The 25,699-nt window shown below is 37.6% G+C and overlaps 1 protein-coding gene across 1 annotated transcript in view; it reads right to left on the bottom strand.

Moving 5' to 3' along the window:
* Myrfl (myelin regulatory factor like) overlaps positions 1-25,699 on the bottom strand; it is an 85,246-nt gene that overhangs the window by 8,838 nt on the left and 50,709 nt on the right. The window contains exons 14-17 of the mRNA XM_033763775.1: positions 22,184-22,269; positions 19,155-19,229; positions 19,020-19,072; positions 18,727-18,906 (exon numbers count right to left, since the gene is read on the bottom strand). Of these exons, the coding sequence (XP_033619666.1) occupies positions 18,727-18,906; positions 19,020-19,072; positions 19,155-19,229; positions 22,184-22,269 (394 nt within the window). The remainder of the gene's footprint in view (positions 1-18,726; positions 18,907-19,019; positions 19,073-19,154; positions 19,230-22,183; positions 22,270-25,699) is intronic.

Genomic DNA, 25,699 nt, shown 5'->3' with positions numbered 1-25,699 from the left:
GCAGGAGAAATGGTGAGTTTAAAGCCTGAAGTAAGGACTGGGTTCCAGCCAGTTGAAGAAAAGAATCAGATCACTGGTGTGGGGCCAGTGCCAGGGGATTGTTAGGCCCCTCACATAGCTGACAAGGCATTTTAAAAGCAACTTTAAAGGGTTAATTGTTTAGACTGTTGTTGTTAAGTCTATGGGGAAAAATATATATCTTTTAAAAGCAGATAGTGAAAGCAGTCATTATCACAGGTCGCTAAACAAATCTAACAGGAAATTTTTGTAAAGTTTTAGCATTTTGAATTTAATAAAATCTATGTTCAGCCATTGCTGCTCCTCCAGCGCCAGCCAGCAAGGTGAGATTCAGGGAAAGCAGCTTGGCTCAGACATCACATCTCCCTTTGCTGGCCTGGGCTCAGCCCACGAGTCTGGGTAGCCACGCCCTCCCTTGCGGGCACTGCCATTGCTGCTCCAGCACCAGGAGGGTAGTCTCTCAGGTGCCGTGGAGCACCCCACTACTCTCAGATCTCCTGATTGTGCCAGTCCTTGGACCCACTCAGCAGAGACATAGCTGGTTACAAAGGGTAATTTTCTGAGCTCCCATATTTGAACATCTTTAAAGAAGGGGTGGGGGATCTGTGATAAAACTGTCTGGAATTAAACCCTGCAGGAGGTTGGGGAGCTCAAATTGGTCCTTGTGACCTGAGGTCAGTTTGCATTGTGGGGGTCTGCCATCGGCTAGCTGAGATAGGGGGATTTGGTTCTGCACATGGCTGCACATGATATGTATTATGACAGCAGAGATATAGTCGGAAAGAGGCCCTTCAAAGTCATTTTTTGTCCTTTTCTTTCTCTTCCTCATTCCACTCTGTAAATTTTTTTCTGTCCAATTTCAACAACTCAGTTTCTTGCTCCACCATATTGTCCCTCATCTCCCTTTCTGTTCCTGCTCCTGCCCTAACTCAGATTTCTTCTTTTATCACTTTTTCTTTTTTATTAATGTTCTTTTTTTTCTATCATTGAGCCTTACTCAAGGGTCGGTAGTTTCAAGGGAAAGTGAGCCCCTAATGCTGTTAAGGGGATATATTCTTGTCCTTATACTTGCACTCTGTCTATTCCTTTTGAGTATTGCAGTTTCCTAAAGATTGTGTGGTCATTCTGTGTCCTCTGGCTTCACTTGAAACCTTCTCCACTTCTTTTACTTGTTTACTCTTCTCCTCCTAATTAGGTCTAGGCCCCCATCCTAAATGGTAAATATACTATGTTGAGGAGTTTGTTCACTGCAAACATATTTAGGGCTGCTTCTTGATTTTAATTTATTTCACATGGTTGGAGGGTGATGGATTAATGACTACCACAAGTGGTCAATTTGCAGGAGGTGATTGATCCTGTAGTATTGTTGATTGTATCAATTGGGATAAGGGATAGGGATTGACTTGACCTGTTGTTTTCTCTGATATTGTGAAAGTGAGAATGTCTATGAGTCCTTAGAGAGTCAGGGGCTGAAGAGCAGTGATATCAGGAAGATTTAATAACCCAGACATTGAATCAAGGACAACCCAACAGCAAAAATAAAAATGAGAAAACACTTAAGCAAGGCACAAAGACAGACTTCCAGTCCACCTATGGCAAAAAGTAGGGCAAAGGAGGATGAAAAGTCTGATAATGAACCTCGAGGACACTCAGAACTCACAGCAAAGGAAGTAACACAACACATCGATCAGGCTCTAGAAAAATTCAAAACAAAAATAATTTCCCAGATAACCATAGAGATGGTGAGCAAAATGAAAGTCATGATTCAAGACTCTAGAACAGAAACTGACAAAAAAAAAAAAAAATAGATGAGCTCAGGACCATAGCAGAAGCCATAAAGGCCCAGAATAAGAAAGAAATGGAAACAATGAATGCCCAACATAGGAAAGAAATGGAATCCATTAAACAGATTCAAACAGATCTCCAGGAGATTAAAAACTCTATTGAAAGTGTATGCAACAGAATAAAAAAATGTGAAGATAGAATCTCAGATATAGAAGATAGGATCGCAGACAGGGACCATGAAAAGAGAGGTCTCTTAAAAACAGTCAGGGAGCATGAGAAATCGATCCAACAACTCCTAGATAATGCAAAGAAGAATAACATAAGACTTATAGGAATCCATGAAGTAGCAGGAGAAAATGCAAATGACTTTAAAAAGCTGTTCAAAGAATTAATGACAGAAAACTTCCCAGAGGGGAAGAATTTGACATTCAGATAACTGAGGCATATAGGACTCCAACTAGCCATGATAAAAAAAAAAAATCTACACCTAGACATATAATAATCAAGATCCCAGAAACCCAACAGAAAAAAAAAAACTACAAGCAGTAAGAGAAAAGAAACAAATCACATGCAAAGGAAAGCCCATCAGAATCACAGCAGACTTTTCAACACAAACCCCTAAGTCAAGGAGAGCCTGGAGTGAGGTGCTTCAAATCCTAAAAGAAAAGAACCTCCAACCTAGACTGATGTATCCTGCAAAACTCTCTTTCAAAATGGATAGGGAAATAAGATACTTCCATGACAAAGAACACCTGAGAAACTTCATGAATACCGAACCAGCACTAAAAACAATTCTAAACAATATCCTAGAAAAAGACAATGAAGATCACAATACCATGAGGCCCAACAGAGCAAATCAAATAGCCAAGGCAAGAAACTAAAAGGAGAGGATAAAAAATTAAAAAGAACCAACCAAAGGACAATAGCATGACAAGAAGTTAGTACTTATCATTAATAACCATCAATGTCAATGGCCTCAATTCACCAATCAAGAGAAATAGACTGGCAGAATGGATTAAGAAGCAAAATCTAGGGGCTGGGGATATAGCTCATCAGTTCAGTGGCCTGCCTTCCAAGTGCAAGGACCTGAGTTCAATCCCTGCTACAAAAAAAAAAAAAAGAAGAAGAAGAAGAAGAAGAAACAAAATCCAACAATATGTTGTATACAAGAAACAAACCTAGTGCAAAAAGAAGCCCATAGACTGAAAGTGAAAGGGTAGAAAACAATTATCCACATGACAGGAGCCAGATAAAAATCAGAGATAGCACACTTATTCACAGACAAAGTAAATTTCAAACCAAAACTGATCAAGAGAGACAAAGAAGACCGCTACATTCTTGTAAAGGGAACAATGCAAAAGGAAGAAATGACAATCATAAACATATATGCACCAAACATTAATGCCCCCAACTATATAAAACAAATATTAAGTAACATGAAAAACCAAAAAACCACTTATACAATTGTAGTGGGGGATCTGAATACCCCACTATCAAAAATAGACAGATGATCTAGGCAAAAAAATCAACAATGAAATACTAGAACTGAACCAAGATTTTGAAGGCATGGACTTATTAGATGTCTATAGAGTGTTCCACCCCACAAAATCAGAATATACATTCTTTTCAGCTGCACATGGGCCATTCTCCAAGATAGATCACATACTAGCTCACAAAACAGGTTTGAATAAATGCAAAAGAATCAAAGATATTGCGTGTATATTATCAGATCACAGTGCAATCAAGCTGGCAATCAATAGCATAAGAAACTGTAGGAACTTCACAAACACATGGAAATTGAACAACACTCTCCTGAACAATCAATGGATCACAGATAAAATCAAAGAAGAAATCAGACAGTTTTTACAAATAAACAAAAATGCCAATACAACATACAGGAATCTATTGGACACAATGAAAGCAGTTCTACATGGAAAATTCATAGCACTGAATGCCCACACTAGGGAAATAGAGCACACTCAAATAAACAACCTAATGATGAATCTTAGACTCCTAGAAAAACAAGAGGAAGAAAAACCCAAAGCTCAAACAAGAGAGGAAATTATAAAGATAAGAGCAGAAATCAATGCAATGGAAACTAAGAAAATGATACAAAAAATAAATGAATCAAAGAGTTGGTTCTTTGAAAGAATAAATAAAATTGATAAACCCTTAGCACACCTTATCAAAAAGAGGAAGGAAAAGGCTCAGATCCATGCAATCAGGAACAAAAAAGGAGAAGTCACAACAGATCCCACACAAATCCAGATGATCATTAATACCTACTTTGGGAATTTGTACTCTAATAAAATGGAAAACACAGAAGAAATGGACAGATTTCTTGATACTTATGAATTACAAAAATTGAACAAAGAAGATAAAAACATTCTAAACACCCCAATTACAGTCAGTGAACTTGAAAATGTAATTAAAAACTTCCCAACAAAGAAAAGCCCAGCTCCTGATGGATTCACTGCTGAATTTTACAAGACATTTAGAGAACAACTACTGCCATTACTCTTCAAACTGTTCAATGAAATTGAAAGGGAAGCAATACTTCCAAATTCATTCCTGGAAGCAAATATCACTTTGATTCCCAAACCTGGGAAAGATGTAAAAAAAAAAAAAGAGAGAGAACTACAGACCAATCTCCTTAATGAATATAGATGCAAAAATCCTCAATAAGATACTAGCAAACAGAATACAGAGGATCATCAAGAAGATCATTCATCCCAACCAAGTTGTATTTATTCCAGGGATGCAAGGATGGTTCAACATATGTAAATCAATTAATGTAATACACTGTATTAACAAAATCAAGGACAAAAACCACATCATCCTCTCAATAGATGCAGAAAAAGCAGTTGACAAAATTCAACAGCCATTCATGATAAAAACTCTGCAAAAAAATGGAATAGATGGTCTATATCTCAAATTAATAAAGGCTATCTATGAAAAACCAACAGCCAACATCATATTAAATGGCCAAAAACTGAAAACCTTCACGTTAAAATCAGGAACAAAAAAAGGATGCCCACTATCACCACTCCTCTTCGATATAGTTCTGGAAACATTAGCCATAGCAATTAGACAAGAGAAAGAAATTAAAGCAATAAAGATAGGAAAGGAAGAAGTTAAACTGTCATTATTTGCTGATGATATGATACTCTACATTGAAGACCCAAAAAACTCCACCAAAAGACTTCTCGACTTAATGGACACTTTTGGCAGAGTGGCTGGATACAAGGTGAACACCCAAAAATCAATAACTTTCTTGTACACAAATAACAGACTCACTGAGAAAGAAATTAGGGAAACAATTCTTTTCACAATAGCATCTAAAAAAATGAAGTATCTGGGAATCAATCCAACAAAAGAAGCAACAGATCTCTACACTAAAAACTACAGCACTGTGAAAAAAGAGATTGAGGAGGATTTAAGAAAATGAAAAGATATCCCCTGCTCCTGGGTAGGAAGAATCAACATAGTGAAAATGGCCATACTACCAAAACTGCTATACAGATTCAATGCAATACCAATTGACATTCATACACTATACTTCACAGAACTAGCAAGAAGAATCCAAAAATTCATTTGGAACCATAAGAGACCTAGAATAGCAAAAGCCATCCTAGGCAACAGATACATGGCAGCAGGTGTAACAATTCCCAATTTGAAACTATACTACAAAGCCACTTTGATAAAAACAGCATGGTACTGGCAAAGAAGCAGACCTGAGGATCAGTGGAACAGATTAGAAGACACAAAAACAACTCCAGATGCACTCAGCTACCTCATCTTTGACAAAGGAGCTGACCATGCCCACTGGAGGAAAGATAGCCTCTTTAATAAATGGTGTTGGAAAAACTGGATTTCAACGTGCCACAGATTAAAATTAGACCCTTATCTTTCGCCATGCACTAAATTAAAATCCCAGTGGATTAAAGATCTAAACATAAAAACAAAAACACTAAACTTGTTGAAAGATAAGTTAGGTAGAACTCTGGAAGACATTGGCATAGGAAAAGTCTTTATGAACAAATCCTCAGTAGCATGGGAACTAGCAGAAAGATTCAACAAGTGGGATCTCATCTTATTAGAAAGCTTCTGTACTGCAAAAGAAACCATCAACAGAACTAAGAGACAACCTACAATGTGGGAAAAACTTTTTACCAGCTGCTCCTCAGACAAAGGACTATTATCTAAAATATATAAAGAACTCAAAACAACCAGCTCCCCCAAATATAAAGACCCAATTCTAAAATGAGCATCTGAAATGAACAGACATTTCTCAGACAAAGAAGTAAAAGCAGCAAGTAAATATATGAGAAAATGTTCCACATCACTAATCATTCAAGAGATGCAGATGAAAACAACACTGAGATTCCACCTCACCCCACAAAGAATGGCTGCTATCAAGAAATCACACAATAACAAATGTTGGCGGGGTTGTGGGGAGAAAGGAACCCTTCTCCATTGTTGGTGGGAGTGCAGACTGGTGCAACCACTGTGGAAGTCAATATGGAGATACCTCAAAGAGCTTGGCCTGGAGATTCCATTTGACCCAGCCATCCCTCTGTTGGGTATCTTTCCAAAAGAAGTGAAAGAGTCATAACACAGTGATATATGCACACCCATGTTTATAGCGGCACAGTTTGTAATAGCTAAAACTTGGAAACACCCCATCTGCCCATCAATTGGAAACTGGATAAAGAAGATGTGGTTTTTCTACAAAATGGAATACTACTCAGCCATAAAGAATGAGAAAGTAGATTCATTCATAGTTAAATGGGTACATTTTGAGGATATGCTTCTAAGTGAAATAAATAAGGCACACATATGCAAATACCAAATAGTATCTCTGATGTGAAAAACTAAAATAGTCCTCAAGATCCTAATGGGACACTTAGCAATTTGAAATAGGAAGAAAAGGACCAAAGGTGTAGGGACAGTGAGAAGGATAGGGAAGGGGGAATAAGGGAAAAGGAAAAAAATATAAGAAATGTTAAAATGGAATTAAAGTGTTTGAAGGGGGGAGGGGAGGGGAGGGTGAAGGGACGGTGGGAACAAGGGGAAAAAATGAGAACCAAGACCTGGCATGTAAAGGTACAAGATCCCAGTAAAGAATGTAACTGTACTGTCTACCTATAATGTACCAATAAATTAATTTTTTTTAAAAAAGTCTTCTGCACTGCAAAAATAATCATCAACAGAACTAAGAGACAACCTACAATGTGGGAAAAACTTTTTACCAGCTGCTCCTCAGACAAAGGAGTATTATCTAGAATATATAAAGAACTCAAATCAATCAGCCCCCCCAAATATAAAGACCCAATTCAAAAATGGGCATCTGAAATGAACAGACATTTCTCAGATAAAGAAGTAAAAGCATCAAGTAAATATATGAAAAAATGTTCCACATCAATGGTCATTCGAGAGATGCAGATGAAAACAACACTGAGATTCCACCTCACCCCACAGAGAATGGCTGCTATCAAGAAATCACACAATAACAAATGTTGGTGGGGTTTGGGGGAGAAAGGAACCCTTCTCCATTGTTGGTGGGAGTGCAGACTGGTGCAACCACTATGGAAATCAAAAGGACGTACCTCAAAGAGCTAGGACTAGAGGTTCCATTTGACTTAGCCATAGCTCTGCTGGGTATCTTTCCAAAAGAATTAAAAGAATCATATCACAGTTACATATGCACACCTATATTTATAGCAGCAGTTTATAATAGTTAAAACTTGGAAACAGCCCATTTGCCCATCAGTTGGAAACTGGATAAAGAAGATATGGTTATTCTATAAAATGGAATACTACTCAGCCATAAAGAATAAGAAATTAGATTCATTCATAGGAAAATGGATACATATTGAGGACATACTCCTAAGTGAAATAAATCAGATGTGTAAATACCAAATAGTTTCTCTGGTGTAAAAAACTATAATAGTACTCAAGGAAGGGTAGAGGAAGGGGAATAAGGGAAAAGAAAAAATGTGAGAGAATGAAAAAATGGAATTAAAGTGTTTGTAAATGGGGGGGAGGCAGGGGTGAAGGGAGGGAGGGACAAGGTGAAAATATGAGAACCAAGACCTGTCATGTAAAGGTACAAGATTGCAGTAATGAATGTAACTGTACTGTATACCTAGAATGTACCAATAAACTCAATTTAAAAAAATCTATGTTCAAGTTTCTTTATCAGATTTCAGGACAGAAAGCAAAAGCAACAGGGCACAATACTTCAGGACAAAGGCTCCTAACCATCTCTGTTCTAGTCAGTGCTTCTTGCACTAGGTAGAAGGGCTCCTTTACTTGACCACTCACCTTGAAAACTTTCCTCTGTTCACACTCCTGTTCCTTAGACAGGCAATGCTGAACTCTGCAGGTGTTCAATAAATACTTGTAAAAGGGGAGAGGGAAGAGCTGGGAAAAGAGGAAGAAAAAGAGGGAAAGAAAAATAATTCTCTTAGAGAACACACTCAAAAGGAAAACTCCCAGGAATTTGATGCTGAGAGTGGATGTGAGAGAACGGACTCCCTCACAGTCTTATCGAATGGGAAGGAGACAGAACTGAAGGGCAGGGTAAACTTCTGAGCCTCCAGCCCCCGGACGATGCATTCCATTAAGAACTAGATCTTGAGATACGAGAATTTTCTGTAGAAATGATAACAATTTCACTTTCCATGTAAGTATACATGCTGCCCAAATGGTCTCCAGATTTCTTAGATTCCAGATAGCAATTCTCAGGCACTTGTCTCCTCTTAGTTGTGCTTCAGATGCTTTCGCAGAAGGCTAGAAGTTTGCAAGGCAAATGAGACACAGAGAGTGGAAACCAAGGCTTATCTACCCTCTCTGTTTTCTACCTTTTGTTCTATTTTCCTGCTAAATTTTCAAGAAAAAATGGCTTATCATAAATTCTGGCAATACATACTCAGATTTGCCTCTCTTCCACAGAACTGTGTTCAATTCCCTAGAGATAGAGAACCCTATAAATAGGATTGTGTACTGGTAGGATAAAGTATTTTTTAATAGTCATAAAAAGGTACAATTGAGGTGAGATAATCTTGCAAATTAGAACTATGAAAGTTATTTTTCAAAGGCATAAAATAAAATTTCAATCCCTATAAAGCACTTCCAATTTGTCACTTCTCTGAAACAAGACTCTTCAACTGTGTAAGCTTGGGTATTAGAAAACTATAACCCCCCCTGTTCTAATATAAGGGCAGTCCTTGCTTTACAAATGCCTCCTAACAATATTAAAAATAAACTTAATATACATCCCCAGTGGTTTTCATTAGAAAACTGGAGATATATTTCACAACTGGCAAATAAGACCTCCCAATAAACTAAATTAGAAACTTCTAAAGGGGAGAGATTTAGGATAGTGTCCAACAAAAGTAAATCCTGCTGTGGATATCAAATCAACACACAAAAATCAATAGCATTCCTGTACACCAATAATGAATTCAATGAAAAAAATTAAGAAAACAATACCATATGCAATAGCACAAAAAAATTAAACACTTAGAAATTAAGCTGACTAAGGAAGTGAAAGGTCTCTACAACAAAAACCAGTATTCTGAAAAAAAAGTAGATCAAGGAAGACTTCAGAAAATGGAGAGATAGCCCCTGTTTCTGGAAAGGCAGAACCAAAATGGCCATACTTCCAAAACTCGTGTACAGATTTAATGCAAACTCAATCAAAATGCCAACATCATTCCTCACAGAACTAGAAAAAACAGTCCTAAGAGTCACAAGAATAGCAAAAGCCATACTGAGTAATAAGAGCAAGCAGAAGGCATCTCAATCCCCAATTTAAAGTTTTATTTCAAAGCTACAATGATGAAAACTGCATAGTACTCACAAAAACAAATGTGTAGATAAATGGTAAAGAATAGAGGATATAGAAACAATCCCAAACACATTAAACTATTTGATCTTTGACAAAGGTTCCAAAAACATACACAGAGGAAAAACCACCTGTTTAATAACTGGTGTTGGGGAAATTGGTTATCTACATGGAGAAGATTGAATCTAGACCCATATATCTCACCAGGCAGTAAGCTAAAAGCAAAATGGATCAAAGAGCTAAATATTAAAACAGAAATGGTTAATCTCCTGGGAGATAAAAAGAAAAATTCTTGAAGATAGAGGTGTAGGCAAGGACTTTCTGAACAGAACTTCAACCGCACAAGAAATAGCTCCAAGAATAAAAAAATGGGATCATATAAAATTTTTAAATTTCTGCACAGCAAAGGAAACAACAAAGGAAGGAAGAGATAATCTACAGAATGAGAGAAATTTTGCCAGCTATTTCTCAGACAGAGGACTAACATCTAGAATATGTGAAGAATCAAAAAAATATCAGACACTCCAAAATAAAAGACGCTATCAAAAATGGGAAAGTGAAATGAATAAATATTTCTCATAAAAAAGAAGAGCAGATGGACAATAAATACATGAAAAAATGTTCAATATTATTGGCCATTAGATAAATGCAAATTAAAACAACACTGAAATTCTATCTTATTCCAGAAAGTATGGTTATCATCAAGAAATCAAATAATAACAAATGCTTGTTAGGCTATAAGGGAAAGAGATCCACCTATATTTTTGGTGAGAATATGAACTAGTACTACCACCATGGAAATAAATATGGAGATTCCTCAAAACACTAAAACTAGAAATTCCACTTGAAGACAGTGAAGGTCACAACTCCATGAGGCCTAATAGTGCAAATCCATCAGGCAAGGAAAGAAATTAAAAGGAGAGGGGGAAAAAATTAAAAAGACCCTACAACAGGACAATGATAAGGCAATACACATCCATTGTAACCATCAAAGTTAATGGCCTCAATTCACCAATCAAAAGAAATACATTGGCAGAGTGGATTAAGAAGCAAAATCCAGGGCTAGAGATTTAGCTCAGCGGTTTGGTGGCCTGCCTTGCAAGCACAAGGACCCAAGTTCAATCCCCAGTACTAAAAAAAAAAGAAGCAAAATCCAACAATATGTTGTATAAAAGAAAACACACCTAGTTAAAAAAGAAACTCATAGACTGAAAGTAAAAGGATGAAAAACAGCTTGCTATATGACAGGAACCTGGAAAGAAGCAGGGGTAGCTGTGTTATTTACAGATAAAGTAAATTTAAAATCAAAACTAATTAAAAGAGACAAAGAAGGTCACTACATCCTTGTAAAGAAAACAATGCAAGAGGAAAAGATAACAATCATAAATATATATGCACCAAATACTAATGCCCCCAACTATACAAACAAATATTAAGGGACATAAAAAAATAACTAAGCACTAATACAATTGTAGTGGGGGACATAAATACCCCACTATCACAAATACACAAAAAGTCAACAATAAAATACTAGAATTGAACCAAGCTTTTGAACAAATAGACTTAATGGACATCTACAGAGTGTTCCACCTCAAAAAATCAGAAAATATAATATTTTTGGCTGCAAGTGGATCATTTTCCAAAAGAGATCACATGCTAGCTCATAGAACATGCTTAACTGAATGCAATGCAATTGAATTTATTCCCTGTATTATCAGACCACAGTGCAATTAAACTGGAGATCAACAGCATAGGAAACCACAAGAACTTCACAAATACACGGAAATAGAAAAACACTCTACTGAACAACCAATGGGTCACAGAGTAAATTAAAGAAGAAATTGACATTCATCACAGTGAATGTCAACACTAGGAAAACAGAGTGAGCTCAAATAAATGACCTAATGCTGAATCTTAAGCATCTAGATAAAGAAGAGCAAGACAAACCCAAAGTTCATACAGGGAGGAAATTATAAAGATTGGAGCAGAAATCAATGCAATGGAGACTAAGAGAACAATACAAAAAAATCAGTGAATCAAACAGTTGGCTTTTCAAAAGAATAAATAATATCAATAAACCCTTAGCCAACCTTAGCAAAAAAAGGAAAGAAAAGGCTCAGATGCATGCAATTAGGAATGAAAAAGGTGAAGTCACAACAGATCCAGCAGAAATCCAGAGGATCATCAATACCTACTTTGAGAACCTATACAATAATAAAATGGAAAACACAGAAGAAATGGACAGATTTCTAGATACATACAAATTACCAAAGTTGAACAAAGAATATAAAAAACTCTAAACACCCCAATTACAATAACTGAAATTGAAAACATAATTAAAAATTTACCAATGAAGAAAACCACAGGCCCTGATGGCTTCACTGCTGAATTCTACAAGACATTTAGAGAAGAAATATTGCCACTACTCTTTAAACTTTTCAATGAAATTGAAAGGGAAGCAATACTTCCAAATTCATTCCTAGAAGCAAGTGTTACTTTGATTCCAAAACCAGGGAAAGACCCAACCAAATGATAGAACTACAGGCCAATCTCACTAATAAACATAGATGCAAAATTCCTCAGTACATCCCAGCAAACAGAATACAGATGGTCATCAAGAAGATCATATACCCTGACCAAGTCATATTTATCACAGGGATACAAGGATGGTTCAATATACATAAATCAATAAATGTAATACACTATATTAACAGAGTCAAGGACAAAAACCATATGATCATCTCAATAGATGCAGAAAAAATCATTCAAAATTCAACACCCACTCATGATAAAAACTCTGCAGAAAACTAAAATAGATGGTCTTTATCTCAACTTGATAAAGACTATCTATAAAAGGCCAACAGCTAACATCATACTATATGGTCAAAAACTGAAAACCTTCACACTAAAATCAGGAACAACACAAGCATGTCCACTATCACCATGCCTGTTCAATATAGTTTTGGAAACATTAGCAACAGCAGATAGACAAAAGAAAGAAACAAAATGAAATATCTAGGAATCAATCTAACAAAGGAAGCAAAAGACCTCTACACTGAAAACTACAGAACTCTGAAAAAGGAGATCAGCTAGGATATAAGAAAGTGGAAAGACATCCCTTGCTCCTGGGTAGGAAGAACCAACAGTGAAAATTACTTCCAAAATTTCTATACATATTCAATGCAATCCTGATTGAAATCCCAATAGTCTAATTCACAGAACTAGAGAAAACAATCCAAAACTTCATTTGGAACAAGAAGAGACCTAGAATAGCAAAAGTCATTCTAGGCAACAGAGACATGACAGGGGGTATCACAATCTCTGACTTAAAACTATACTACAAAGCCACTGTGATAAAAACAGCATGGTACTGGCAAAGAAACAGACCCAAGGATCAGTGGAATAGATTAGAAAATGCAGAAACAACTCCAGACATACTCAGCTACCTCATCTTTGACAAAGGAGCTAACCATCCTCAGTGGAGAAAAGATAGCCTCTTTAATAAATTGTTTTGGAAAAACTGGATTTCAAACTGCCAAAGACTAAAACTAGACCCCTATCTTTCACCATGCGCTAAACTAAAATCCAAGTGAATTAAAAATCTAAATATCAAAACAGAAACACTAAACTTGCTGGAAGTTAGGTAGAACTCTCAAAGACATTGGCATAGGAAAAGATGTTATCAACAACTCCTCAGTAGCACAGCAACTAGCACAAAGAATCAACAACTTGGATCTTATCTTACTAGAAAGCTTTTGCACTGCAAGAGAAACTATGAACAGAACTAAAAGACAACCTATAATGTGGGAAAAAATTTTACTAGCTGTTCCTCAGACAAAGGTCTACTATCTAAAATATATAAAGAACTAAAAAAAAAAAAAAAAAAAAAAAAAAAAAAAAAAAAAAAAAAAAAAAAAAAGACATCCCCAAACACAAAGACCTGACTTAAAAATGGGCAACTGAAATATCAGACTGTTCTCAGACAAAAAAGTAAGAGCAGCAAATAAATATATTAAAAATATTCAATATCACTGGCCATTCAAGAGATGAATATGAAAATAACACTGAGATTCCACCTCACCCCAGAAAGAATGGATGCTATCAAGAAATTAATCAATAACAATTCTGGTAGAGTTGTGGCGAGAAAGGAACACTTCTTCATTGCTGGTAGGAGTGCAGACTGGTGCAACCACTGTGGAAATCAATATGGAGATACCTTAAAGAACTAGGATTAGAGGTCCCATTGGATTCAGCTATCCCTCTGCTGCATATCTTTTGAAAAGAATTCAAAGAATCATACCACAGCGATACATGTGCACCCATGTTTATAGCAGCACAGTTTGCAATGGTTAAAACTTAGAAACAGCCCCACTGCCCATCAACTGGAGACTGGATAAAGACGATGTGGTTTTTCTATAAAATGGAGAACTACTCAGCCATAACTACTCAAGAAACTAGAGTAATTTATAGCTAAATGGATGCATATTGAGACCATACTCTTAAGTGAAATAAATAGAACACATGTGTAAATACTGAATAGTTTCTCTGGTATAAAAAAATAAAAGTGTAAATAAGGTTCAAATTGTATGACTGATAATGTGAAATAGGAAGAAAAGGCCTAAAGGAGTAGGGGAAGTGGGAAGGGTAGGAGAAAGGAAAGAAGGGAACAGAAAAAAATATGAAAAAAGGAAAAAATGGAAACAATGTCTCTGTAAATAGGGAAGAGCGGAGGGGGTGAAGGGAAGGCAGGAGAATGGGGGAAAATAAGAATGAAGATAGCTCATGTAAAGGTCCAAGATCCCAATCATGAATGTAACTATACTGTATACCTAAAAAGTACCAAGAAACTTAATGAAGAAAAGAAAGAAAGAAAAGGAAGGAAGGAAGGAAGGAAGGAAGGAAGGAAGGAAGGAAGGAAGGAAGGAAGGAAAAGTCTATTGACTCAGCTATTCTTCTTCTAGGTATCTTCCCAAAAAAGTTAAAGGTGTATTACAGTGATACACACATAGCCACATTTATAGCAGCACAATTCATAATAGCTAAATCTTGGAAACAGACTGCGTCTATCAACAGGCAAATGGATAAAGAAAATGTATTATGCCAGGTGTGGTGGCACAAGCCTGTAATCCCAGCACTCGGGAGGCTGAGGCCAAATTTGAGACTCGCCTGGGCTACACAGTGAGTTTCAGATCAGTCTCAACTACATAGTGAGGCCTTGTCTTATTTTAAAAAAAAAAAGACAAAGACAGAAAAGAAAATGTGGTATTTATACACAATGGAGCACTACTCTGCCATAAAGAAAAAAATTTGAGTCATCTGTCAGGAAACAGATGCACCTTGAGGCCAATATGTTAAGTGAAATAAATCAGACACACAAGCTTAAATATTACATGGTTTCTTTTACACGAGAAACTCAAAATTTATAAATATAAAAATACAGGTTAGGTAACAGGAAATAGGGAGATAAAATCTTTCTCAAGGGGAAGGGGATCAAGAGTTGGAGGGAGGATGGGAGAGGGGGGGAAAGGAAATAAAAAACAGAATTTAGATGTATTATTTACATGTACCAGCTCCCCATAAGGAAAGTAATAATTAGGTGCAGCAAACGTGTCCTAATACAAAATGAAAACTTTAAAAAAACAAATTATATCCCACCATGGCAGAGGGTGGATATTTCTCTATTTGTAGAACTGTATTGATGAGCGAGTTCCAAAAGAGTTTATTGGATACTTTTTCTCTTACCCTGATTGAATCAGACTCATAAAAGTGAGTTCCACCAATCAAAGGCTGAGTTATTTAACATGGGGGACCTTTTTTTTAAATTTGCTTTTCTCAGAGTTCTGGTCTCTAAAACAAAATGAACATAAATTAGAGATCGTTTTTGCTTTGTCTCTTAAAAAAAATCTATCTTTCTCACTTTCCTATCTACTTATATCTATATTAGTTACATAGATTAAAATCCAATCCATCATATTCAGCTGGTTTCTCAAGGTACAAGCTCAATATTCTAAAATACTCCCTAGTTCCTAACTAGTCTAATCCAAATCTTTTATCAAGTAGGAGGCTGTGGTAGTGGAAATAGGACTGGGGAGCAGCTAACTTTTTTGAAAACAGGAACACAGACTTAAGCCACCAAAAATGCAAAAGCAAAATAATGACTTGATCTCAGATGTCATAAAAATCCTAATTTCTCTTTATGTATTTTATTGCAGTCCTACTCTTCAGAGAAGAGGTTCACAACTGTTGTTAGGCTTAGAAAACTATTAGATATTATTCTGCATCCCACTGAGAACTTTTCTAACTTTTTTTAATCCTTGGGGTTTGAAAGTTTTTTATTCTTTAATTTTGATTGTTTTTTAGTGCCTCAGAAACATGTGTTGAAAAGAATAGCTGCCAGGTTTCTTCATGTATTCTGGAGCACCCTGGGTTATACTGTGCCTGGGACAGATGAGAGGGAAAGATGCACCAGTAACAGAGGAGGGGACCTTTCCTCAGAAATACCCTGCACTGGGGACCTTGATGGCTACACACGAACTTGGTAGAGAGTGAAGCACGGAAGGTGATTTTTCATATCATATGATGGATTCTTTCTGCATCCTGTAGAATTTCTCTCAGGTAGATACACATGCCATACCTCCAAATAAATGGAGGCAGGATGGTGAATGGGAAGGAGCCCAGAATGGGGAGACAAGAGACTCAGATTCCAATTCTAACTTTGCTAGCAATTCGTCTGAGAAATCTTTTTGGTTTTTTGTTCATATATTCACTTTTCATTGGATTTAGTTTTTATTTTAATTGACATAATACTTGCACATATTTATGAAGTACAGTGTGATATTTCAATACATGTGTACAATATGTAGTGGCCTGATCAAGGTAACTGATAAACTCTTTGCCTCAAACATTTGTCAGTGCTTTTTTTGGGAAAATCAAAATCGTCTCTACTAGCTATTTTGAAATACAAACTAAACATGGCCAAGCATAGTCACTCTACTATGCTATAGGATATTAAAAGTTACTCCTCCTGGTACCTAAATAAATAAATAAAGTTACTCCTCTTATCCAGCTGTATCTCAACTGCAGAATCTAAACTGAGGTCCCCAGTCCTCCATTTCATCAGCTGTAAATGGGTAAGTTGTTATAAGTCAGAGGTTCTCCTGATTGGAAGTCTCCAAAACCCTGAGTGTGAAAAGCAGTCGATGGATTTTTTTGTTCAAAAGCAGTATATCCCATTACTATTTTTCAAATAGTGGGGTTAATAAAAAGCCAATCAATATGAAGAGCCAGTTATGGTTATGGTTATAGATATGAAGAGCTGGTTGCTCCACAAAGTGAATTTACTCAGAGGTCAAGAAACCCTTAAAAATGAAGAGTAGACCAGAAACGGCCTCTCCCTGTTCAATATCCACAGTTATCAGCATATCTTTCATAAGTGGTGTAGTCCCCTCTAGGGATTGGTCTCAAAGAAGGTCATCAAGTGTCCTCAGTGAGATAGATGCTCAAGGTAAGTAAAGAGTTTACTAGCCACAAGTTTCTATGTCCTTTCATAAATTATGAAGTTTTCGGGGATTTTTATGATTGCACAAGATTTTTATAGTTAAAATTGTTGAGAATATAATAACTGAAATCAATTCTTTACCTCAAAAAGAACATTTATCCTCACTCTGTAGTGAATACACCTATTCCCAAGTTCAGTCAAACACTGCTTTCATAAAGAAAAAGTACAACCATTATCTTTTTAAGTGTGGAAGAAAACTCTTGCCTCAGTTTATTAGGGGAAAATGGGGATAATAACAGTGCTGGTCATATAGGCTTATGAAGATTAAATAATTTATGTAAACTACTTATGACAATGTATTAAATAGACTAACTTATTTTATACCATGACAATGCTGATACAACTCTTAGGAGTTATTTATCTGAGACTAAGATATGAAACAATATGAAAAGAAAAGGAAATTACATTATTGCCCCCAAATTTTATCCACTGATCATATTCTGTGTCAGTCATTAACATTGCTTATAAATATTTTGGTTCATCTTTCTGAGGTACATCCCTATCTATCTTTAAATTAGATATGACCAATTTGACTTACTTTGATCAATAAAATATTATCAGAAGTCACACATGCTCCACTTGGATAGAAGCTGCAAGAGCCACAGGATAGTGTGACTTTTTTCTTACCACTAGTACAGATTTTCTGGAAACACATATTGGATGTGAAATCTCCATCTTCTGGGTCCTGAATGACATGCTGACATGGAGCCCTCTTTTGACCCATATTTAGATCATATATTGAGCGAGAAATAAATCCTTGCCACATGAAACTATTATTATTTGAGAGTTATTGTTTTGAGAGCATCTTAATAGATAAGCCATGATAATATGTATTGTTATTCACGTTATTATTAATATTTTAGATACTTGTAATGCGTGTATAAAAAGAGACTTCTAAACATAATGATAAATTAGTATACATTTGGGTGGATTATATTTGATCTTACAGAAATAGTTACATTCGTGGACCTCAAACAAATTTCTATATTTTAAACATGGAATCGGTGTTATTTGAAAAAGTATTCTGTGTACACACACGCACGTGTGCATATCTAAAAGGAAAATGAAGAAAGAACTCTGAGAGTGGAATGTCAAGTTTGTATTTTTCATTGGCTTAAACCTTACACTAAACTCTAGAGTTTCCAGAATCTTTTACATTTTGCTCTAGTTGGTTTTGGCATAGGGCCCACATGCCACATTTTTAAATGATCTCAAAAAAATCAACCCATGTGCATATAACTGCTTCACTTATGCCACTATTACCATCTCTGTTGGCAATGGACAAATGAGACCCTTTCACCTGGTGAAAATTATAAAGATCTGAATCAACCAAAACATTGTAGATGATCAGCAGTTTGTACATTTGTGTTAGCAAAAAGAATTAGCCACCCCAAATAAAGGAGTAGAACCATTATCTAAAACCATTAGCAAACTGTCCAACTAAGTACTGACAAGGAAAAAAAAAACACCTCAAGTTAAAAACCTTGGTGGTTCCTCTTTGAACATCATTTACCTGTTCTTTGCCTCTGATGGATTTCCTTCTCCTGAGACTGTCTTTGCACAGGACTTGAAGAGTGTCTTCTCATTCCCCAAATGGGACAGCAGTAAATTTCCTGACATGGCAGGATCTCGCAAAAAGTAACTTCAAGAATTTCTAAGGAGGTCTGTGTGGTTGCCAGAGATGGATGAGACACTGTGAGGATTGAGCAGAGGGAAGGGAGGCAGTGAGGCTAGCAGGAAGTCTGGCTTCTTCTGTTGACAGTTCATGGGAAGACAGGCTGGGTCTGAGGATAAAGTGGACTCTACCTGAGGGGGAGGCTGTAGATGGCAGGGGCAGCTCTGGAGAGTTTGTGGTATTGCTGGAGGAAGAGGACAAGATAGTTAATGAAAGACATCTTCATGTATCCCTTTCCCAAAGGAACAGAAGATCTGAATTCTCACCGTGAAGGGAGATTTAGGGCATACTTGTTCTGTTCTTGTAAGCTCAGTATGTAAAGAAAGACTATCGTCAAGACACTGTTAAGGAAGAAAAAATAGCATTATGTAACAGATTTGTTTCCAGATATATCTCACACATCCAGCTGGCCAAAGATGTACTCTCAGAGGCCACACAGATGGGGGGAGGGGGAGGGGCAGCTGTAGTTGGCAGAAACACCATGGAAACCAACACAGTCAAGCTTTTCTGCACTAGTGAGAAAAAGCCTTGGGCTCCCTGCAGCTCAGAAGCTCTTGGACTACTGTGCTGATGGATTTTTCCATGCAGCAGCCACTGGCCTAGCAGGCCATCATAGTAGCATCTGTCACTGGTGGAAGATTACAAGAGGTAGCATGTAAATAGCTGGAGACAGCTCTCTGCTCCATGCAGGAATGAATAGGGCCAGAGTTCACATCCTGCTGGTAGAGGTCATCTGCACGGTGGCACTGGAAGATGAAAGGACACATCCACAGTGGATGCCAAACTCTTTGGCCTCTTCTCTGACATATTCAAGCTGCCTGTCTTTTCAGATCACAATATACCAAAATTGGCAGAGGAAGGAAAAGAAATGCAATAAAACATACATTTGCACTCTACTTGACTTCAAAATAATGATGGTATTTTTCCTTCCAAGAATTGTATTTCCAAAAAGAAGCTTTCCTTGCAGGTTCTGGAATTTAGGAAGCTATACCTAACAATGCTCATGAATTCAAACAGTTCATGTTCTTATCTTTAGAGCCCTCTCATGTGCCACATGAGGGATTCTGCTGATTATAGTCTCATTGTGGGATGGGCTTGATACAGGTCACCTGGTTGACTTATTGCCAGCTGGACTTCTCCATCAACTCCTCATCATTTTGTTCACCATCAAAGGTGGTAGACTTCCCTTCATTACATACACTTAAAGTAATGTGACATACATTTGAATTCCACTCATAAAGAATGAATTTCCAGTGTATTTAGCAGCAGCTGCTGACTACCCAGTAGGCTCTGCCCTGCATGGGAAAGGGGTGCTGAGCCCAGAGATGCATCAGACAGACGATCTCCCTGAGTAACCCCCAGCAACGTTCATTGTGGGGCAACTTTCTTTACTTTGTTCTCCTATGTCTTCCATTCTCTACCTCCTCATTACTAATCTTTAAACCCTTTTTCTGGTTTGTCTTTGGCATCTGCCTCGGGGTGCAGCACAGAAAACTCTAGGCCAGTCATGGCAAAACTTTTAGAGACCTGGTGCTCAAAATGCAACACAGAACTGCAATTAAAGCTGAATGCTGAGGTTTTAGTTTAGAAAAATCAACTCATACACTTGGCTTGTTTGCCAACAGAGAAGGCTCCACATGACCACTCTGGCACACATGCCAGAGGTTTGCTGACCCCGCTCTAGGCCCAAATGAAGTGGACAACTGCTCCCTTTTTCACAGCAAACCTTGGTTTTGATTCTTCTTAGTTATACCATAGGCCAGAAGCAAGATAAGAAGCCTATTAGCATTCCATTTATTGTCTTAGTGGTCAACAATTTTGGAATTCAAAAGGTTTGATAAGCATTTTTAAAAAGCAGTCTCTTCACCTCTATTTACATTTCCTTTCACCTTTCCATTGGACTAGGAATCTATTATCTAGAGAAAGTGAAGTGTGTCTGCTAGAAATGGAAGCTTACCCTCTTCTGCTTGGGAATTCCTGCAGAAGACAAATATTTAGGAGAGTGAGGAAAACTACAAAGGTTCCTGCTGGAATTTTTGTGGCGTGGCATCCATGTTTAGCCCTGGTCCTACAAGTGGGCAGCAGCGAGTCACGCTCATGGGCAGGGACTTTGTGCAGCATATTCAAGGCCCAGGATTGAATGCTCAGGGCACCTCCAAAAAAGTGAAAATGCTGAGGGGAGAGAAGGGCCCAGAAACCTGCTCTGCCTTCTGTAACTAGAAAGCTGCTTTAAATAAAATAAAAAATAAAAAACAAGAAGCAACTTGAGACCCTAACTTGTTCTCCCTGAAACAGAAGTCAGTGCATTCTCACAATCATAAATGATTTTGTTCTTTTCCTATGTGAATAGACTAAAAAATAAGTCCCCAAAGCCCCTGAGAGAGAATGCAGGCAAGATGACCTGGGCTCAAAGGCCAGAAGACCAACATAGTAGCAGCGGGGACCTAAAGACCAGAGGTCTGACAAGCACTTGTGTTCTAACAAGGGATTAATCCCACCTCCAGGCAGCAGTGGGGATGATGCTCAAAAGTCACCCAATTTGCTTTCTGCTTTGCTTGGTTTAACTCCTCAGTAGATCTGTCTACAATTTTATCACATTAGATTTATTCTTATCCATCTTGGTGTTCCTTTGGTACAAAGTCATCATTAAAGAATCCAGAAGAATCCTAATAGGTATGAGTGACTAAAAAGGGTAGATTGCAACTGACTTCCACCTTATTCCTGTCCCTTAAGTAGATAGGAAGGAAAACAAAGAACTGGAGAAAATTATTTGCAAAGCTAAGAGAGAGAAACACAGACAGACACAAACACACTGACACACACACACACACACACACACACACACATACTGCAGTTTGCTACTAAAACACAACTGTTGACTTTTTAAAACTCCATCATCTCACATTTAAGTACCGACAGCCTACTTTTTTCCTTAACATGTGAGTTTTAAAGTCTCTATGCCAGGGGTGGTGAACCTATGGTACATATGCCACAGTGGCCCCTCAGAGCCCCCTTGTCAGCATGCAAGGCAAGTGTATGAGCGTTTTATCTAAACTAAAACCTCAGTATTCAGGTTTAATTGCAGTGTTGGCACTTAGCAGTAAATAAGTGGGTTTCGTGTTGCCCTTTGGGCACTTGTCTCTAAAAGGTTCACCATCACTACTTTAAGGTCCATGCCTGGTTTAAAGGGCTCCTTGTCTTCAGAGTAAGTGGGTCAATTCCCAGTTCAAAAGTGAGGTGGGGGAGACAGGAAGGACATAAAGAGGGTGTTACAGCACACTGAAGTTATTCTTACCAAAATGCCATCACAGCAATGAGAGTTACAACCATGGTCTGGAAAATCCAGTTAGAACACAACAGTTTTTTTCCTGAAAAATAAACCTATAAGAAGGTTCATTAATGAACAGTGACAACTCAGCACAATTGCTATGAGAAGGAAGCCTGAGGCTCTGCTCCCAACAGAAGTCTTTGCTGCCTCCCTTGGTAGGATGCCCATGCTTGCCTCAATTTACATTTCCACTTCCTCTCTGTCTCTCCAAAAAAGACTTTCCTTTAAAGCCTGCCCAGGACCCTCCCTTCCCTTGAAACCTCAGGCTACAGCAATCTTTCATTTCCTTGAAACCCTGAAGGACAACGGTCACTGCCACTTACTGTACTTGGCACTTATTCTTATAGTTTTATGACAGAAGACACTTTCAGAACCCATATGTCCATTTCTTAATAGAATATTTTTGGAAATCAAAAAGTCAGCTGGTTTGAAGGAGTAAATTAAAGCAAAAATTAATTAAAGAGGGGGAACCCACTTTCTGGTCCCCCTTCTGTCTCTCTTAGACAGAAGCTTTCTTTCCCTCAATAAATTTTTCCTACTCTTAACCTCCATTGTTCCTAGAATTCATTCTTCAATTTTAGAGAACACAAACTCACATTTCTGATATCTAGCAGGTTTGGGAGCTACATCTCTTCCCCCTATATCATTTTGGAGGTCTTCCACCAAGATTACTGGTTGGAGGTAAGAGTTTTCTTTCATACATTCTAGGTTTTTTTGTTTGTTTTGTTTGTTTTTGCTTCATAGATTATAACTTGTTTCATGGGCTTTCATTTGTTTCATAGATTCTGGTTTTTGTTTCATATAAATTCTTCTGGCTTTGTTTCAGCTTTTGTTTTAAAAATGTCTTAATTTTAAATTGCATGTTTTAAATGTTTGCAAATTTCTTGTTTTTCTTATGCATTGTGTTTGTTAAAATTACATTTTATTATTCTTGTTTTGTATGTGTTGCATTTGGAGTTACTTGCTTCAAAATGCTGTATTGGGTGTCTTATGAAATCGTATCAGATAAAGACAGTTCAGGCTTTTATCTGTTCCTTATAGACTTGTAAACAAACAGTGGTTACTCCGCCAGCTAGTAATTGCCTTTAGGGCAGCTGCCACTCTCAAAGCAGAGGACAGGTTTCTCCAGTTGCCTCTGGTGAATCTCCATTCCCACTGATGCCAGTGGCAGGTGGAATGTTGACCAGACAGGCAACTGGGATCCTTTTGAAGACAGATCTCTGATTGAGTGGAACTAGCTTAAACTGAGGTGACAAGTGAGGGGTCATGGCCAGGGCTACTCTCTGGCAGATACCCAGAGGTCCCTCAGAAGAACATAGCTCCCAACAGCCCATCTGGTAATCAGCAGAAAACCTCCATATCTTGTCCTATCTGGACTCCTCTGTGAGGTGAAAGGGGAACTCTGTAAGTGATCATCAGGTATCCTCTGTCTTAGAGTGATCTGAAATTATACTATCAGAGCCCTTTCTTAAACATCCATTAAGAGTTAAGGTACAGGTTTGGACTCCTTTCTCTACTAGTAATATGACAGACCTCTAGACAAACATAAAATCAAATCTTTCATAGGTTAAAAACTACCAAACCTTCTCTCCCCTCTCCTAGGCACAGTCTTCACCATTCATGTGTGTAGGGGAGAAAAATGCCTTTTCTGATAGGTTAAGGACTTTGGAATGTTGACTGTGGACTTATAAAATGCTATATGGTGATTTTTTTTTTTTTGGATGTTTAACATGCTTGAGTGTTATTTGGACTTTTTCTTTGCTAGTGAGTTAGAAACTCCCCTTAAACTTTTCTCCAACTTGTTGGGAGTTCATTTGAGAATCTCTCGTATCAGACTGTTCCTTCCAGAAAGTCAGACTAAGACAATGGATAACAATTGTTTTTACACTAGGGAAAATAGCAATCAGTAACTTGCATTTGTGTTTTTACATGCTAACTAGAATATGGGACTATTTTGGTCAGCCTTTCTCTTCCTTCATATGTGCTCACAGGAAGTCCAAAAAGGTGCTTTTATCATGTAGGTTGTGGCTGCTAGGAAGATCTATGAGTTTCAAATACTTAATGAATTTAAAATGGACCTTAAAGGAGTAGCCTTGTTTTGCTGCTAATAAAAGTCACTGGCTGAGAGTGGTGGCGCACGCCTGTAATCCCAGCATTCGGGAGTCTGAGGCAGGAGGATAGCTGTGGGTTCGAGACCAGCTTGGACTACACAGTGAGTTCTAGGTCGGTCTAAACTACATAGTGAGACCCTGTCTCAACCCCCCCCCACACACATACACACAAAAAAAAAGTCACCTAAAAGACTGGATAGACAACAGAAATTTCTCAGAGCTTTCTCTACCCTAGGGTCCAGGGCTGAATCTCTGACTTAGCCTATCTTGAGGTGATCTCCTTTGCAGGAAAAGTGCCCTATTTTCCTCTCTCTCTCTTTCAAGGAACTAGAAAACAGTGGTTTGAATTTCTTGGTTTGATAGCAATACTTCTCTAAACATGATTGTTGTAGCTGAAGTCAAATATAAGTTATGCTTTGAGAATACTTACTGGAGTAAGGAAGATAAGATCAAGAGCTGGTAAAGGGTAGATAGTCCAGTCCAGTTTTATTGCTTAGGTCTCTTTCCAGATGGTAGCTACCTACCCTGGAGTGGAATAAACTAGAGGGCATAGGTATCAAGCTGAGACTTATGGGACACCACATTTATTTCTCTTGTTTCAGATTAGGAACTCTATATCTAAACCTCACATTCTTAATGTATTAAAGAGTAAGTTACTATTTCTCTACACCCATGTATGGTGTGCCTACCTCCTAAAGCCAAGTACACAGAGGAAAGTACTATGATGCTATATCACAATTAGAATTATACTGCAAAAGAGAGAAAGTGGTCAAAATCATCTTATATTGAGATTTTCTTTACATTAAGAATTGTAAAGGTGTAGGGAAGGTGGGATGGGTAGGGGAAGAGTAAAAAGGGAAAAGAAAAAAATGTGAGAGAATGAAAATAAAGTGTTTGTAGATGGGGAGGGGAGGAGGGGGTGAAGGGAGGGCAGAGGTAAGGGGAAAAAATGAGAATCAAGACTTGCCATGTAAACCAGGTGTAACAATTCCCAATTTGAAACTATACTACAAAGCCACTGTGATAAAAACAGCATGGTACTGGCAAAGAAATAGGCCTGAGGATCAGTGGAACATACTGGAAGACACAAAAACAAATGCAGATGTAATCAGCTACCTCATCTTTGACAAAGGAGCTCACCATCCTCAGTGGAGGAAAGATAGCCTCTTTAACAAATGGTGCTGGAAAAACTGGATGTCAACCTGCCACAGATTAAAATTAGACCCTTATCTTTCACCATGCACTAAATTAAAATCCAAATGGATTAAAGATCTAAATATTAAAACAGAAACATTAAACTTGCTGGAAGGTAAGTTAGGCAGAACTCTGGAAGACATTGGTGTAGGAAAAGACTTTATGAACAAATCCTCAG

This window comes from Fukomys damarensis, unplaced genomic scaffold, assembly GCF_012274545.1.
Source record: "Fukomys damarensis isolate Sample0158 unplaced genomic scaffold, DMR_v1.0_HiC HiC_scaffold_15, whole genome shotgun sequence".
NCBI classification, from domain to species: domain Eukaryota; kingdom Metazoa; phylum Chordata; class Mammalia; order Rodentia; family Bathyergidae; genus Fukomys; species Fukomys damarensis.
The sequence above is the reverse complement of the archived record's forward strand: the minus strand, read 5'-3'. Positions and strand labels throughout refer to the sequence as shown.